This window comes from Sinocyclocheilus rhinocerous, unplaced genomic scaffold (assembly GCF_001515625.1).
Source record: "Sinocyclocheilus rhinocerous isolate Xijiao unplaced genomic scaffold, SAMN03320098_v1.1 scaffold1470, whole genome shotgun sequence".
Classification (NCBI taxonomy): Eukaryota; Metazoa; Chordata; class Actinopteri; order Cypriniformes; family Cyprinidae; genus Sinocyclocheilus; species Sinocyclocheilus rhinocerous.
Window position 1 is genome coordinate 365,909 of NW_015652166.1, and position 15,918 is coordinate 381,826.

General features: G+C 36.8%; 1 protein-coding gene across 1 annotated transcript in view; it reads right to left on the reverse strand.

Moving 5' to 3' along the window:
• The window catches only part of plecb (plectin b), an 82,522-nt gene that overhangs the window by 50,006 nt on the left and 16,598 nt on the right, over positions 1-15,918 (reverse strand). The window contains exon 2 of the mRNA XM_016519553.1: positions 3,150-3,211. Coding sequence (XP_016375039.1) covers positions 3,150-3,211 — 62 coding nt within the window. The remainder of the gene's footprint in view (positions 1-3,149; positions 3,212-15,918) is intronic.

The window sequence follows — 15,918 nt, forward strand, 5'->3', positions numbered from 1 at the left end:
GATTCGAAATGGAAGAAAGAAGTGAAAGTTGAATGATGAAGGACAACATTAAGATTTAAAATCTGATGCTGATATCAGCTACATCAGTTATATTACTATAATCTCCTTTTATCATGTTCAAAACCTGCGATTTATCTTTTTCCACAGACATAAAATAAGACATTTAGCAGAAAGTCCAGACTGTTCTTCACACAAAGCCTTCACATTAAAAGAACACTTCATACGAAGCACTGCTGGTAGTTTTTGTTCATGGCTTGGCTGTTTCAGCTGATTTGCACTTGATTTGTATGGAAAAAGCAGCCTGGATGTTCTCATTTTGGCTTCCACAGAAAAATAAAAATCTAAGCGGTTTTAGAATGCCATGAGAGTGAGTAAATGAATTATCTTTCCATCGTGGAAACTTAACATCTTATTCGGTTAAATGTTGTTATACCTTGAGGAACACTCACTGGAAATCATTTTCTGAAATTTGTACTTAATTCTTTGCAAATATTAGATATCAAATGTTCAGAATTGTACTTTCTCTGTAATGTAAATGTAATTATATTTTATGTATTTTAAAAGTCTTAATATAAAGCATTTGTAAGCTGGATAAATGACTTCTATTCAACTGCTGTATAAAGCAGAGGACAAGGAAAAGATGATAGACAGAACTACTGAGGTCTTCTGAAGTTCAGCACAATAAAACCTGCAGCCTCTTTTCTCTCACAAAAACATCTATTCATCCACCTGAAAGTGAAATGTGACCCTGGACCACAAAACCAGTCATTAGGGTCAATTTTTTAAAATTGAGATGTATACATCATCTGAAAGCTGAATAAATAATCTTTCCATTGATGTATGCATTAAATGCATTAAACCTCACACACAAATCATACTGTCTATTATTGCAATGAACTTCATCACAATCGATGACTCTTTGCTATAATGTATTATATCACAGTCAGTGTTCGAGTCACACATTGGCAAAACACCAATCCAGACCTAAGCAATGTATGGGTGTATTATACCGTAATAAGTCTCATTTGTGCCATCTATCTCCATATACTTGACCACTAGCCCATGTTTTCAGCACAAAGCAATAGCAGCATCTAATAAGCGCTAGAAAACAGCTGATGACAGCGACAAACCACAGAGCAAACTGTTTTTGTGATCTCTAAGTGTTTGTCAAGGTCAAACTCAAACATTCAGTCAGCAAATATAGATGTGTCAGTGTAGATAACAGCCAGATTATTATAAAATAAGGGCTTATATTTGATAGTATAAAGAGTGAAAACATACTCAGTGTTTGTATTAAATACAAATGAGTTGAACATTTGCTACATAGGTTTATGTAGGTGTGCTCTGGATGCACATCCTAAAATCACTTTGATATTAATAATAATTAATATAATGCACAGTATATAAAACAATTGTTTTACCCAGAAACTTTGCCAAAATTCATAACAAATAAGGTAAGGAAGTATTATGAGATAAGGTCAGAATAAATGACGAAAGCACATTGTCAAACATAATAATCTGCAATGATGAGGTTACATTCAGAATTTAGCCTAAAACAGTTGTTCATTTGAGCTGTAATTTTTTACCAAAGATGTGTGAGAAAAGTTTAAATTCAGTCCTCCTCTGAGAAACAAAGTAGTCAAACTTGGCTTTTGTTTAATCACAGATAAAGGGCTTTAACCCAGCCAAAGATCTGCAGCACATGTGCTACTGTTGGCTGGACTGACAAGTGTTTATTCCCTGAATATGATATGCATGCTGCAAAATTAATCCAGATGTTCTTGACACGCAGGTTTGTCTTATATCAACTCTTTTGTTCTGAAGGGGTCTCGTGTTTTGCCTCCTCTACGGTGAAAGAACAGGCTTGATTGATTTGTACGAGTGCTAATAACCTCCAATTTTGTCTGGCGCTACATTTTCATTATCTTTTGTTTGGATTTTCAACACACCCCCTTTCTGCCTAAACACTAGACACTTTAGACTAGACGATGATAAACGAGCCGTGTGTAGATTTATAGCATGTGTGGACAGGATATGATCTGCTTCTCTACGGCGGATACAAACAGAAACCATGTTCAGCCCAACAGCTGTTATGTCTCCCCAAATGGAAGAGACTTTAAGATGAGTACACTAGTTTCTAAACTGGGTGTTGTGACATAGTGGCTCAAAATTGCACTGGTAACTAATAGTAGTGGTATGTGTGAGCAATACACTGGGAGATATGATAAACTGGCAGAAATGTAACAAGGAGTATTATCTGTCCATCATGGTTATGCTCACATGACATCGCAGTGCTGCACTGTAATAAAAGTTGATGTTTTTAAGCCTTTCTTAAAGCGATCATTAAAGTGCAATAAAACATGAAAGAACTTAATTTGATACTCGCACACTGTTCTGACTATGATTATTATTAGTTGACCGAAACTAATAATAAAGCTATAAAAAATCAAATGGAAAAAAAAAAATGTTGCTTGAAATAGTTTCACTTTTTTAGCTTTTTCCCCCCTCAACTCAATGTACTAAAATAACTAAAACTGAAATAAAATTTTACAATTATATAGACATATTTAGGGGGAAAACACTTGATGACAAATGACAAAATCTCACTTTAAAATTACTTTTTAAACTTTAAAATGAATATTAAAATGGAAAATAAAAACAAATAGTAATTAAAAAAAAAAAACTATAATAGTATCTCAGTGATACTAAAACGACACGTTTTAATCAGTTTTTAATCAGTGCACACACCCAAAGCTAGAGTACAGAAAACCTTATCACACAGTTCTTTTTCATTGTTTGCTTGTCTTAGTTTTTACTGTACGTTACAAAAAGTTTTTTTTTTTCCATTAAAACTACATTGTGATATATCATTTCACAACAACAATATATAAGATGTTGATCACATCGGCCATTGTAGGTTCAAACTCTGCAAGGGTTGATTCATGAACTAAACCTAAGATACTTGTGCTGCGAAAGTGTATAGTAAGTTGCATTGGATTTGTTTGTTAAAATGATAATCAAATAAGTCAATAACAGTAAAATCACAATTTGAACATGAATGGATGAGTACACAGAAGGGAAGAGCAGGACCGATAATCACTGGTCATATTATCCTGACAAACTGCAGTGAATAATGAACATAAAGGTACCTTTATTAAGTGTTTGTTCACCCATTTTGTGAAAGTCTTCTTCTGCACTCTGTCCCGTTCATCTGCAAAAAAAGATAAAGAAAAAAAATGTAAACACACTTCAGCAGTGTTCAGAGTAAATGTCTGGATATGAAGGAATTTACGTCATTTTGTAAATACTGCTGATTATTAAAATAATGTTTTGATGTTAAACTTTAAAATGCTAAATCCCTATAAATAAGCAATTAACAGGTTCATTTCACTGAGAAGTGCAAAACCGTCTCTGTGATGCTTTCAAATCACTGATCTGTTGATTTGATTGTTACGCTCAGCCCAAAACAACCACTAGTGTGAGTGTGTTTCCAACAGGACTGCAAGTGAAGAGAGAAGTGCAACAAATGAAAACTCGATAACCCACGCCAGAGCATTTTTAAATCAGCTCTTTTTGCATAGGAGCAAACTATTAAAACTCAGCACCCAGGAGGCACACCCACGTGAGAAACCGATCTCTGGGTAAAGCCGGAGAGCAATGACTGTCAAGCAACGACGGAGCGCAGGTTCGAAGGGAAGAAAACGTGATGCATTGTGAGGCCTCAGGCTGGGAAAATTCACCAGAGCTTTAATCCTAAGTGTGCATCACTCATGACTAACCGAACACCACAGACACACCCACAGCCTGCAGAATCATGTTCCTTCAGCAGCGAGAAACACAAGAGAACACCGCATACAAACTACCAACACTTGCATCTGTCATCATTACTAGAGAACTTGCAAAGCACTGTGTTGTTCAGAGTAATCTGAAGCAGCATGCTCACATTTATGGTTAAAGTTTGTGAGTTAGTTGGTAAAGTTGGTTACTTTTTCTATTAGTTAGCTTCAGCTACACTACTTAACCATTTGATACATGCATGTTGGTGCATTGTAATTACATTTAAAGTGCTTGTACTTAATTAACATGTGTCATTACAGAGTTAACTTTATCCCTATCTGTAACTCAACCCTTACCGCAAAACCTAACCACTATAACCCTAACCTTACCCTTACTACCAAACCTAAGCTCATTAAAACACAAGAGAACACCGCATACAAACTACCAACACTTGCATCTGTCATCATTTCTAGAGAACTTGCAAAGCACTGTGTTGTTCAGAGTAATCTGAAGCAGCATGCTCACATTTATGGTTAAAGTATGTGAGTTAGTTGGTAAAGTTGGTTACTTTTCTATTAGTTAGCTTCAGCTACACTACTTAACCATTTGATACATGCATGTTGGTGCATTGTAATTACATTTAAAGTGCTTGTACTTAATTAACATGTGTCATTACAGTGTTAACTTTATCCCTATCTGTAACTCAACCCTTACCGCAAAACCTAACCACTATAACCCTAACCTTACCCTTACTACCAAACCTAAGCTCATTAGCAAAAAATGTGTACATTTTTCAGAACAACATGTAGTTTGCAGGTATTTAATGCTAGTTTATAGTAGTTAAGGCCACCTAATATATTGTAAAGTGTGAAGTTAGTGTTCAAAGTAACAGAAAAAATAGACATTTGTGTAGAAAAATACACAGGACAGAAGCATTGTAGCATTGCAGAAATAAGAGTCTATGATAAGAGATTTCAATACACCTCTTTCTGGGAGGAAAACTGCTGTAAACTCAAATCATATCTCATGTCTAATCACAATACCAAATCTGAACCAATTGCATCAGGTGCACAGGACATCCCAAAACCATCTCTAATTTGAAGGATGGTGACGACGGATCAGCAAGGACTCAAAGACGTTTAAATATACTAGGAATCAAGTGTCAAGCAATCTCGAAGGAATGCATGAGCCAAAACAGAGCAAATGCCCAACACCTCAATCCAATTAATTGACGCTTCTGTGGAATCAAATGTTCTCCGCTCAATACAATGTTGTCAAGTACAGCAGGGTACTTCAATGCATAACACGATATACAATTGAAACTGTTTGCTGAGCAATGTTAAGAGTCCGTTGTTCAGAGTAATCTGAAGCAGCATGCTCACATTTATGGTTAAAGTTTGTGAGTTAGTTGGTAAAGTTTGGTTACTTTTCTATTAGTTAGCTTCAGCTACACTACTTAACCATTTGATACATGCATGTTGGTGCATTGTAATTACATTTAAAGTGCTTGTACTTAATTAACATGTGTCATTACAGTGTTAACTTTATCCCTATCTGTAACTCAACCCTTACCGCAAAACCTAACCACTATAACCCTAACCTTACCCTTACTACCAAACCTAAGCTCATTAGCAAAAAATGTGTACATTTTTCAGAACAACATGTAGTTTGCAGGTATTTAATGCTAGTTTATAGTAGTTAAGGCCACCTAATATATTGTAAAGTGTGAAGTTAGTGTTCAAAGTAACAGAAAAAATAGACATTTGTGTAGAAAAATACACAGGACAGAAGCATTGTAGCATTGCAGAAATAAGAGTCTATGATAAGAGATTTCAATACACCTCTTTCTGGGAGGAAAACTGCTGTAAACTCAAATCATATCTCATGTCTAATCACAATACCAAATCTGAACCAATTGCATCAGGTGCACAGGACATCCCAAAACCATCTCTAATTTGAAGGATGGTGACGACGGATCAGCAAGGACTCAAAGACGTTTAAATATACTAGGAATCAAGTGTCAAGCAATCTCGAAGGAATGCATGAGCCAAAACAGAGCAAATGCCCAACACCTCAATCCAATTAATTGACGCTTCTGTGGAATCAAATGTTCTCCGCTCAATACAATGTTGTCAAGTACAGCAGGGTACTTCAATGCATAACACGATATACAATTGAAACTGTTTGCTGAGCAATGTTAAGAGTCCTTTAAAACGCCGAGTGATTGTCGAGTGTTGAGGGAACAGCTGATTCAGACCCGCAGGACTTCTGCTTCTGATGGGTGGAGTATGACGAGCAGATTATGAAATATAACTGCCATGGTGACTATCATGGGTGGAGGGTCATTAATGTAAGACTTCCTTTTAGTGTTCGAAGAGTCCTACTGCGGGAGATGAGGTGGATAATTATGAACAGCTTTACGGGGGTCGTCAGCAGACCTTTGTCCTTTGACCACCGTTCACTGCTTTCTATCCTCTAAAAGTTGTATAAAGTTACAGAAACCAACGCCCTTGTGATTCAGCGCACAACTCCTGCCCTCTGGGGGGTGTGAGGCATGCAAGAAAATTAATTTTTTTATCTATAAAATTCCATTTTATCCAGCGTTATTGTACGCTATAGTGTCAAATGCACTTTCTCACCACTGTTTGCTGATGACATACTGAACGAGCCAATCCAGTGAATGTCGCCTCAGTCCCACTTAACACATTTTACACCGGTAAATATAAGTCATCTATTTAAATATTGGTCAGGTGAGGCAGCTTCTGTGTGAGCCTTTTTATAGTGTGAATTAAAGGCACCTGGGCAAAGCTGCGACAGATTGCAAACATTATAAGGCTAGTGATAAACCTTGAGTTGTTTACTGCTTTACTAAAAAAAAACTTTCAAATATATTAAGACTTAAATGCAGTTTTTTAATAATGAGATCTTCTAATATCAGATCTCATTATAATATATTCTAATATAATCCTGTTTGCTTACAAGATTGCATTTAAAAAGGTGTAAAATATTTTTCTCATGGTTGTTGTCTTTAATGCAAGAACTATGAACAAGTATTAATACATCAAGATAAAAAGTCCTAGATTTCCTAGATCCTGGACTGACATTGAAGAAGAAACCTAAGCCATATACACTGCAAATACCACTACTAATAATAATAATAAACAATGTTTTCCAGTAAAATAAGATACATTGACTTAGAAAGCAAATTTGCATATGGCATTAAGACTTTTTCTCAGAGAATATATCTTGAATGAAATTGATTTTCTGACCCCATTTATGCTTAAATCTTAATCTGACACAGTTTCGCTTCTCAATTAAACTGATCTTGTTTTATGAATGGCTTACACTTTATTCTGACAGTCCTCTTTAGAAATTCTACTCACTATAAGTAACTTTGCAACTACATGTCAACTAACTCTCATTAGAGTGTTGAGTGTTCATGTAGATATGATACTTGTAAAATGAATATCTAAATACAGTGTTACCTAAGAATGTTTCCAAAACCAGAATACTGCTTAAAATCAAAGATTCGTTTCAATGTAAGTCTGCGAAGTTCACACGCTAATAATAACTAGAGATCTGACTTTTACAAAGAAGGCATTTCTCTTCCATCACGAGCAGGTGCATCCGAGAGCTTTCCTAACTACCTTTCCTGCCTTCCAAGGCTTTCAGCATTCCCTGGTAGTGCAAGTCATCTGAAGGGATCCTCTCCAGGCTGTCGCTCGAATATTCCCTCCGTCTCTGTTGCGTACTCATCTCCTTTGCGTCACGCTAGTCACAAACCGCGCTCCTTATCTTCACTTGTCCGAATCGAAAGCTGCAGCGATGCTCCTGTTCTGCTTTCTTTCTGTTTAACTCCTGCCGTCCATTTCCTAGCTCCTCTAAATGATGCAACTAGCTACAGGTCGTAGGCCTGCTCTTGTTCTGACTGCAGAGAGACATGGAGGGCATTGCGGGATACGCTTGGCTCCGCCTCAGCCCTAAATTGTCATGTTGGTGGAGCCGAGGCAGGAAGAAGAAGGGAAAGTGAGTGGGAAGGTGTGTCCGCCAGCATGCCTCATCTAGAATCTCACACCCTCTCCAAACACACACACTAAATCATCACAGTCTCTAAAGAATAACGCAACAGGAAGAGCGTTGAGAGTGGCGAGTTGTGTAACTGCACGCTAAACGAGTGTGTAGAACTGGTCAAAAGAGCCATTACAGGAACTGGATTACATAATCACGCTCTAAAAACTACTCATGCCAATAGACATTACACACACACAGGTATATGCCTCTTTAATGATTAACCACTGTGACATACCTGAGCGGTTGGGCAAGTATGACTAACTGAGGCAGGGTGAGGCTCTGGGATGGTTGAGTGTTCATGTAGATATGATACTTGTAAAATGAATATCTAAATACAGTGTTACCTAAGAATGTTTCCAAAACCAGAATACTGCTTAAAATCAAAGATTCGTTTCAATGTAAGTCTGCGAAGTTCACACGCTAATAATAACTAGAGATCTGACTTTTACAAAGAAGGCATTTCTCTTCCATCACGAGCAGGTGCATCCGAGAGCTTTCCTAACTACCTTTCCTGCCTTCCAAGGCTTTCAGCATTCCCTGGTAGTGCAAGTCATCTGAAGGGATCCTCTCCAGGCTGTCGCTCGAATATTCCCTCCGTCTCTGTTGCGTACTCATCTCCTTTGCGTCACGCTAGTCACAAACCGCGCTCCTTATCTTCACTTGTCCGAATCGAAAGCTGCAGCGATGCTCCTGTTCTGCTTTCTTTCTGTTTAACTCCTGCCGTCCATTTCCTAGCTCCTCTAAATGATGCAACTAGCTACAGGTCGTAGGCCTGCTCTTGTTCTGACTGCAGAGAGACATGGAGGGCATTGCGGGATACGCTTGGCTCCGCCTCAGCCCTAAATTGTCATGTTGGTGGAGCCGAGGCAGGAAGAAGAAGGGAAAGTGAGTGGGAAGGTGTGTCCGCCAGCATGCCTCATCTAGAATCTCACACCCTCTCCAAACACACACACTAAATCATCACAGTCTCTAAAGAATAACGCAACAGGAAGAGCGTTGAGAGTGGCGAGTTGTGTAACTGCACGCTAAACGAGTGTGTAGAACTGGTCAAAAGAGCCATTACAGGAACTGGATTACATAATCACGCTCTAAAAACTACTCATGCCAATAGACATTACACACACACAGGTATATGCCTCTTTAATGATTAACCACTGTGACATACCTGAGCGGTTGGGCAAGTATGACTAACTGAGGCAGGGTGAGGCTCTGGGATGGGCCGCTCAGGTCTACACATGCTGGAGATTAACAGTATTGAACCCAGTAAAATACATAACTAGAGGCTGCAGAATCAACAGCCAGAAATACAAAGAAAAATCTTTATAAGAATCATCTCGCTTTCTTGTTCGCATGAGTGTGTGCATATGTGATCGTGCTTAAACTGCACGTGCACCATCTTCCATCACTAAAGAGTGTGTAGATATGTTCGAAATCGTTCATAAACGATTACCGGACTAGTCTTTACACTTCAAAATTGAACGTGTTACTTGCAAATCTACACAATTTCTGAGTGAAAACAACACTAAAATACTGAAAACGACACTACATTTCTTTTTATACTAAAACTGTAGGAAGAGAAAGATACAACAGCTCTGCTCATAAAGACATAAACCTACAGCAGAAGATGAAGATGAGGATAGGGCCTTCATCACATGCTCATCATCTGAACAGACCCGCACCATAAGTGTTGAGAAGCTGCTCATTTGATAACCTGTGCAGGCTCGTCGGTAACTATAACAGCCTGGACTTGACAGTGTTTGCAGGATTCTCAATTTTTTCCGATATCTGACATATTTCTCAGCGGATATGGAAGCTGACGCCTTCGGTTTATAGACGTCTAAATGTCTGTTGATACAGGAGAAGGTATTAAGGTGCGACACACACAAAAAAACTACCAACACCTATAATAGCATTTACTTTCTTTTTTTTATGATTTACATTTTTCCAGTCGATTTTTCAGTCGATTTAAAATATTTCCTACCCACTGTGATTTCAAGTTTTGTAACCTTAAATAAGTCAAAATGATTTATGTATGTATGCATGTGTTGGGATTTTTTTTTAAATGCATCAAGGTCGCAGTAAATTGATCAAAAGTGACAGTAAACACTTTTACAATGTTGGAAAGGATTTCTATTTCAAATAAATGCTGTTTTCCTGCACTTTCTATTCATCAAAGATTCCTGAAAAATAAAATGCATCACAGTTTCCACAAACATATGAAGCAGCACGACTGTTTTCAACATTGTTAATAATCAGAAATGTTTCTTGAGCAGCAAATCGGCATATTAAAATGATTTCTGAAGATCATGTGACACTAAAGGCTGGAGTTATGATGCTGAAAATTCAGCTTTGATAAATAGAAATAAATTAGATTTTACAGTATATTCACATAGAAAACAGCTGTTTTAAATTGTAATAATATTTCACAATATTACCTTATAATATTGACTGACTACTTTTATATTTACACAAGTACGTAACCTCATTAGCTTTGATCAGCCTTGTTTAATTACAGTGCCCTTGAAACTTATAATTAGATCATTTATTGTAGATGTTACCCATTCACATATATAATTATTATACAAATTGATTAAAATAGGTTAATTATATAATGATATTGAAAATATCTCATTTAAACCACAAAGAAAGAGTAATTCTGCTGATTGCAAGGACACACTTATGTGATGCTTGAGCAGCAAATCGGCATATTAAAATGATTTCTGAAGATCATGTGACACTAAAGGCTGGAGTTATGATGCTGAAAATTCAGCTTTGATAAATAGAAATAAATTAGATTTTACAGTATATTCACATAGAAAACAGCTGTTTTAAATTGTAATAATATTTCACAATATTACCTTATAATATTGACTGACTACTTTTATATTTACACAAGTACGTAACCTCATTAGCTTTGATCAGCCTTGTTTAATTACAGTGCCCTTGAAACTTATAATTAGATCATTTATTGTAGATGTTACCCATTCACATATATAATTATTATACAAATTGATTAAAATAGGTTAATTATATAATGATATTGAAAATATCTCATTTAAACCACAAAGAAAGAGTAATTCTGCTGATTGCAAGGACACACTTATGTGATGCTCTCTTAATGTGTTTTACCACATTGTAGCGAATCAGCTCATGGGGAAATATGAATAATTAATCATAACTAGTTATAATTAATTATAAATATTTAGATCCGCTGTAGATATTTACTTGACCTCTCAGGGTCAACTGTCTGTCAATTCTAAGAACGTTAATTTCCTGGTTAAGGGAAATAACTTTCTTACTGTACAACTCTACACAGAGCCTGTAGCATAAATCTGCAGTTATGAGCAAACAATGACCAACGTCAAGTGTGATACAAGTAAGACTTTATTAACTACATAAACACTTAAACTAGTCCAACATACTACATAAACACTTAAACTAGTCTAACATACACATACACACACACACACACACGCATACAGTTGGTATAGGAAAAGGGTTAAAGCTTAAGCAGTAAAGAGGAGAGAAATAAGGAATGAAGTTATGGAACCATTTGCATATTCAGCAGATCTACACCTGAGGGAAACGTCAGATTCTTAGTTCAAACACACCTTTGTAAAAAGGTGCAAATGATACCTAATGTATCAATTAATAAGACTAAGTTTGAATACTTGCACGTCTCGTCTGTCTGAAAGAGAGGTTTGATGCTCATATGGCTTGTTAACTGAGGGGTGTTACAGAGTATTTGTTAAATATAGCTAACAAAATATATATTGTGTGTTTGATTGGTCCAGACGCTACAACATGATTACCAGCAGATTCCATACGGCATAACATCATTCGCAGACCAGCTGATACTTAATCCACACAAAATGACAAGAGCTGAGATCTGATTGGCTGGATTAACAATGAGCCCTTCTGAAGACATGAGCTCACAAGATACACGGCGTTATATAAACACAGCCTTTGAAGATATTCAAGAGCTTTGTTTGAGACACGTGATATCCTTGAGCACACCCATATATTTATATGAACTTGCCCTTTTTTTTTTTTAAATAGCAAAAACTGTTCTTGGTTCTCGGCCAGAGCTGCGATATGGACCGGGCTTTATTCCAACAGTCAAGTCTACACAAGACGAATCATTCATGATCCTCCACACGCGCAGGGTGAAGCATGATGGACCTTTTCAATCAATATCAAGTGTTCATCCTTCAACCTCACATAAACACACCTCAGATCTTTCTATGAACCACATGCACACAAAACCGCTCTGCATCTGAGGTCAGATGAGAAGTTTGCATATCATCATATTTGATGCAATCGGGCTTTTATGGCTCATAGGATATAGAGGGGAAAAAACACCTCAATTTTATCCAGACTCAAACTGAGCAAAAATATGCAATTTGGTGCAGATGCTGATATTTATATGACCAAAAAGTAAGATGAAACTTTGCTTGCTTGTAATGTAAAATCAATGAGATCTTTACAGCTGTTACTTGCATAAAATTACATTAATATCAGTCGTCACTCTATATCTCCAATAATATGTCTTAGCAAGATGAGATTTAAATAATCAAAACACATAATGCAATGCAATCCAGTGATGATTGAGAGACGAACAAACAAACCCTCAAAACATCCTGATGATCAGATTTGAGACTCGCTGATTTTTCTAAAAAAAAAAGATTGATGGAGAATCAAGAAAAGCCGAGCTGCTTCAGTCCAGTAAGTGTTCATCTGGAATTATTACTAACAATATCAAAGTTATTTTTACGCTTGCTACACGTGAAGCACCAGCTGAAGGTGGATGTTTGCACCCTTTACTCGCTAAAAATAGTCTAAGCTATCAATGTGTAGAAGCAATCTGGAACCTCACAGATAAGACTGAAGGTTGTCTTCAAAGATAATGAGACTGATGTTATAAGAACGGTAACTCCTCACATTCCCGTGTTAGGCGTAACCAAATCGCATTAGCCGTGAATGTGCCTCCCAATCCCGACTTTCTCTGCGTCTGTCTGTCTGTCTGTCAGAGAGGAATGTGCGTACGTCTGCTTTGATCCACCTGAATCACGGACACACCCTGTCATTCCCAACCTCCACAACATGACACCTGAGCTCTTTCTCTCCCTCGCATGCATTTTACTTAGCTAAGAGCTAGGAGCATTAATCCTGCAATTGCAGTTTCGCATCTGTGCTTATCTAAATGTTGTGATGTGACAGTCAGCGCTGGATTTGGGGAATCTCAGTTCAGCTGGAGATCAACATCAACAGCAGCTGCTGAGATCGAAAATAACCCATTAGAGCTTCTGCGCTCGTCTCCTCCAGCAGCACGGAAAACAGACGGAGCCGCCAAGCACTTCTGCAAACTCACTCACAGGCCTCTTCAAAAGAGCAATATAAGACACAACATGAAATCAAAAGCACTGGATTTACTTTCTTATGCAGATTCTCTGCTGAACGAAGTTATTTGAAGTGATAATAAACAATCTTTCTTCTTTTGTAAGCTTTAATCTGCATGTAAAAACTTGCTCTGAAACAACTTCATTCTTCCACTGAAGTCGATCTGATTGTTAAAGTCCAACACGTTTCAGTCTGTCTGCTGTGAATCCTGTGCGTCATGCCAAATTAGTGCGTAAAACACAACACGGAGGTATTTCTTCAGATTTCCCTTCAAAAACCCTGTTCCCCATCTGCAAACTAACCTGGTCATGACCTGCCGGTTTGAATTGCTGCACTGTGAAAAGTGAGAAGTATTAAAAGTCACACTTTTGGGGAAAAAAAGTGACTTTCAAATAATATGTGACCCTGGAGCACAAAAGCAATCTTAAGCCGCTGAGGTATATTTGTAGCAATAGCTAACAATACATCGTATGGGTCAAAATTATCAATTTTTTTTTTATGCCAAAAATCATTAGGATATTAGGAGGTCACACTTTTGGGAAAAAAAAGTGACTTTCAAATAAAATGTGACCCTGGAGCACAAAAGCAATCTTAAGCCGCTGAGGTATATTTGTAGCAATAGCTAACAATACATCGTATGGGTCAAAATTATCAATTTTTTTTTTATGCCAAAAATCATTAGGATATTAAGTAAAGATCATGTTCCATTAAGATATTTTGTAAATTTCCTACCGTAAATATATCAAAACTTAATTTTTGATTAGTAATATGCATTGCTAAAAACTTAATTTGGACAACTTTAAAGGTGATTTTCTCAATATTTAGATTTTTTTGCACCCTCAGATTCCAGATTTTCATATATAATAGTTGTATCTCAGCCAAATATTGTCCTATCCTAACAAACCATACATCAATGGAAAGCTTATTTATTCAGCTTTCAGCTGATGTATAAATCTCAATTTCATAAAATTGACCCTTATGACTGGTTTTGTTGTCCAGGGTCACAAATAATAATAAATAATTCAAATAAAATAATAAATATATAAATAAATGAAAAAGGTAAAAGAAAAATGTAGGTACATATTTAATATATTTTATATTATTAAATATTATTCATTTAAACTATTCTACATTTAATACAGAATTGCTACGTTAGTTTATACAAAATATTCTATTAGGGTCTATGCAACCCTTATTTTCAATTTTAATGCATCCTGTTCTGTGCACAATTCATTGGTGAATGTTATTCTAACGAAAAAAGTGTGTTCACAGTTTATTCAAATTCAATAACTTGCTCTGTTTCGACTTTCCTTTTCTGCTGATGAATCCCTCTCACATCTCTAAATTCCATACACTTGATTTTAGAAGTTGATATTCCCGTTGCATGCAGCAATCATTCACATCATAAAAATAAAATGGGCTTTGGTCAGGGTTTCACGTTGACTTCAATAAACAATTTGTCTCCCTCTTCTGGCCAATAATTAGGACATAATCATAAAACTTGGCAGGTCATTTTACAATGGCTGAGGACAGGCGCATCGACACGCACAGACCGTGTCGATGACCTGCATGAGATCAGCTGAGAACTATGACAGCACTTCTGCTTTTGACTGCATTGCCTTAGTGACATAATAACTGCTTCCATCTGAGATGCTGACAGTGCAGATATGATGGACATCTGAGAAGAGTTGTCCAAACACACAGCAGCCATGGCAGCAGATGAGAAGAACACACTCTTACTCATGTCTGTATTTATAGTCTGAACCGCACTGGGAGGATTCATCACTTATTGTGAAATTACCCTCCAATCACACCAGCAGCTTACATCAAATCAAAAATTGCTCATGAGTAATAGATAAACATGTAACCATGGCTTTTCCAGCGCCCAGAATATTCCGTGTAAATCCCCAGCTTTCTGACCTTGTCCATTACACTAAATTGTGATGCCTGTTGACTTTGGTCACTAATAAAACGTGTTTTGAATCATGCCAGTTGAACATTTCAGTATTAGCTTCAGTAAAAGTGAAGGAATGCATTTTTTTATTTTTTGTCTTGTTTCGTGCTGTATCACATCTTCAGTGAAACAAAGTTATAGCAATGGGTATTAAACCGAGACTTCATCATTTTAACACTAGATGGCGGCAAAACAAAGTATTCACAAGAGAAAAATGTATACTTTGTCTTGTTTTCTTTGAGAAATACCATGCATCACATACTCCCTGACAGATTCGGTGACTGTGACAGAAAACAGTGAAACTTAAGGAAATGACCGGCCATGTTTTCTAATCCGCCAGTAGAAACGGCTTGTGAATCAAGCATTTTGCATATTCAGTTTTGCTGACATCAGATTGGATGGTGTGTCTTTAAAGGGCGGGGTTATGGATCCTTTGATTAAACGGATGGGCGTGGCCAAGTCAGACAGTTTCGCAAAAATCCCTTTATATTCACAATAAAAATCTTGTTTTTTCTAATTAATGCAGTATAAAATGTATTTAAACAGTAGTATGCTGCACTGTTGTCACATGAACTCACCATATTGCATGTGAATGGTGTATAGTCATTTTAGAAATAAATTAGTTTGCATTATAAGTATAGTATAAATAGTGAAGTAAGAGTAGTATGCTAACATTCCTTCAATAGAGCGCCAGCTGCCAAATAAATAAATGAATT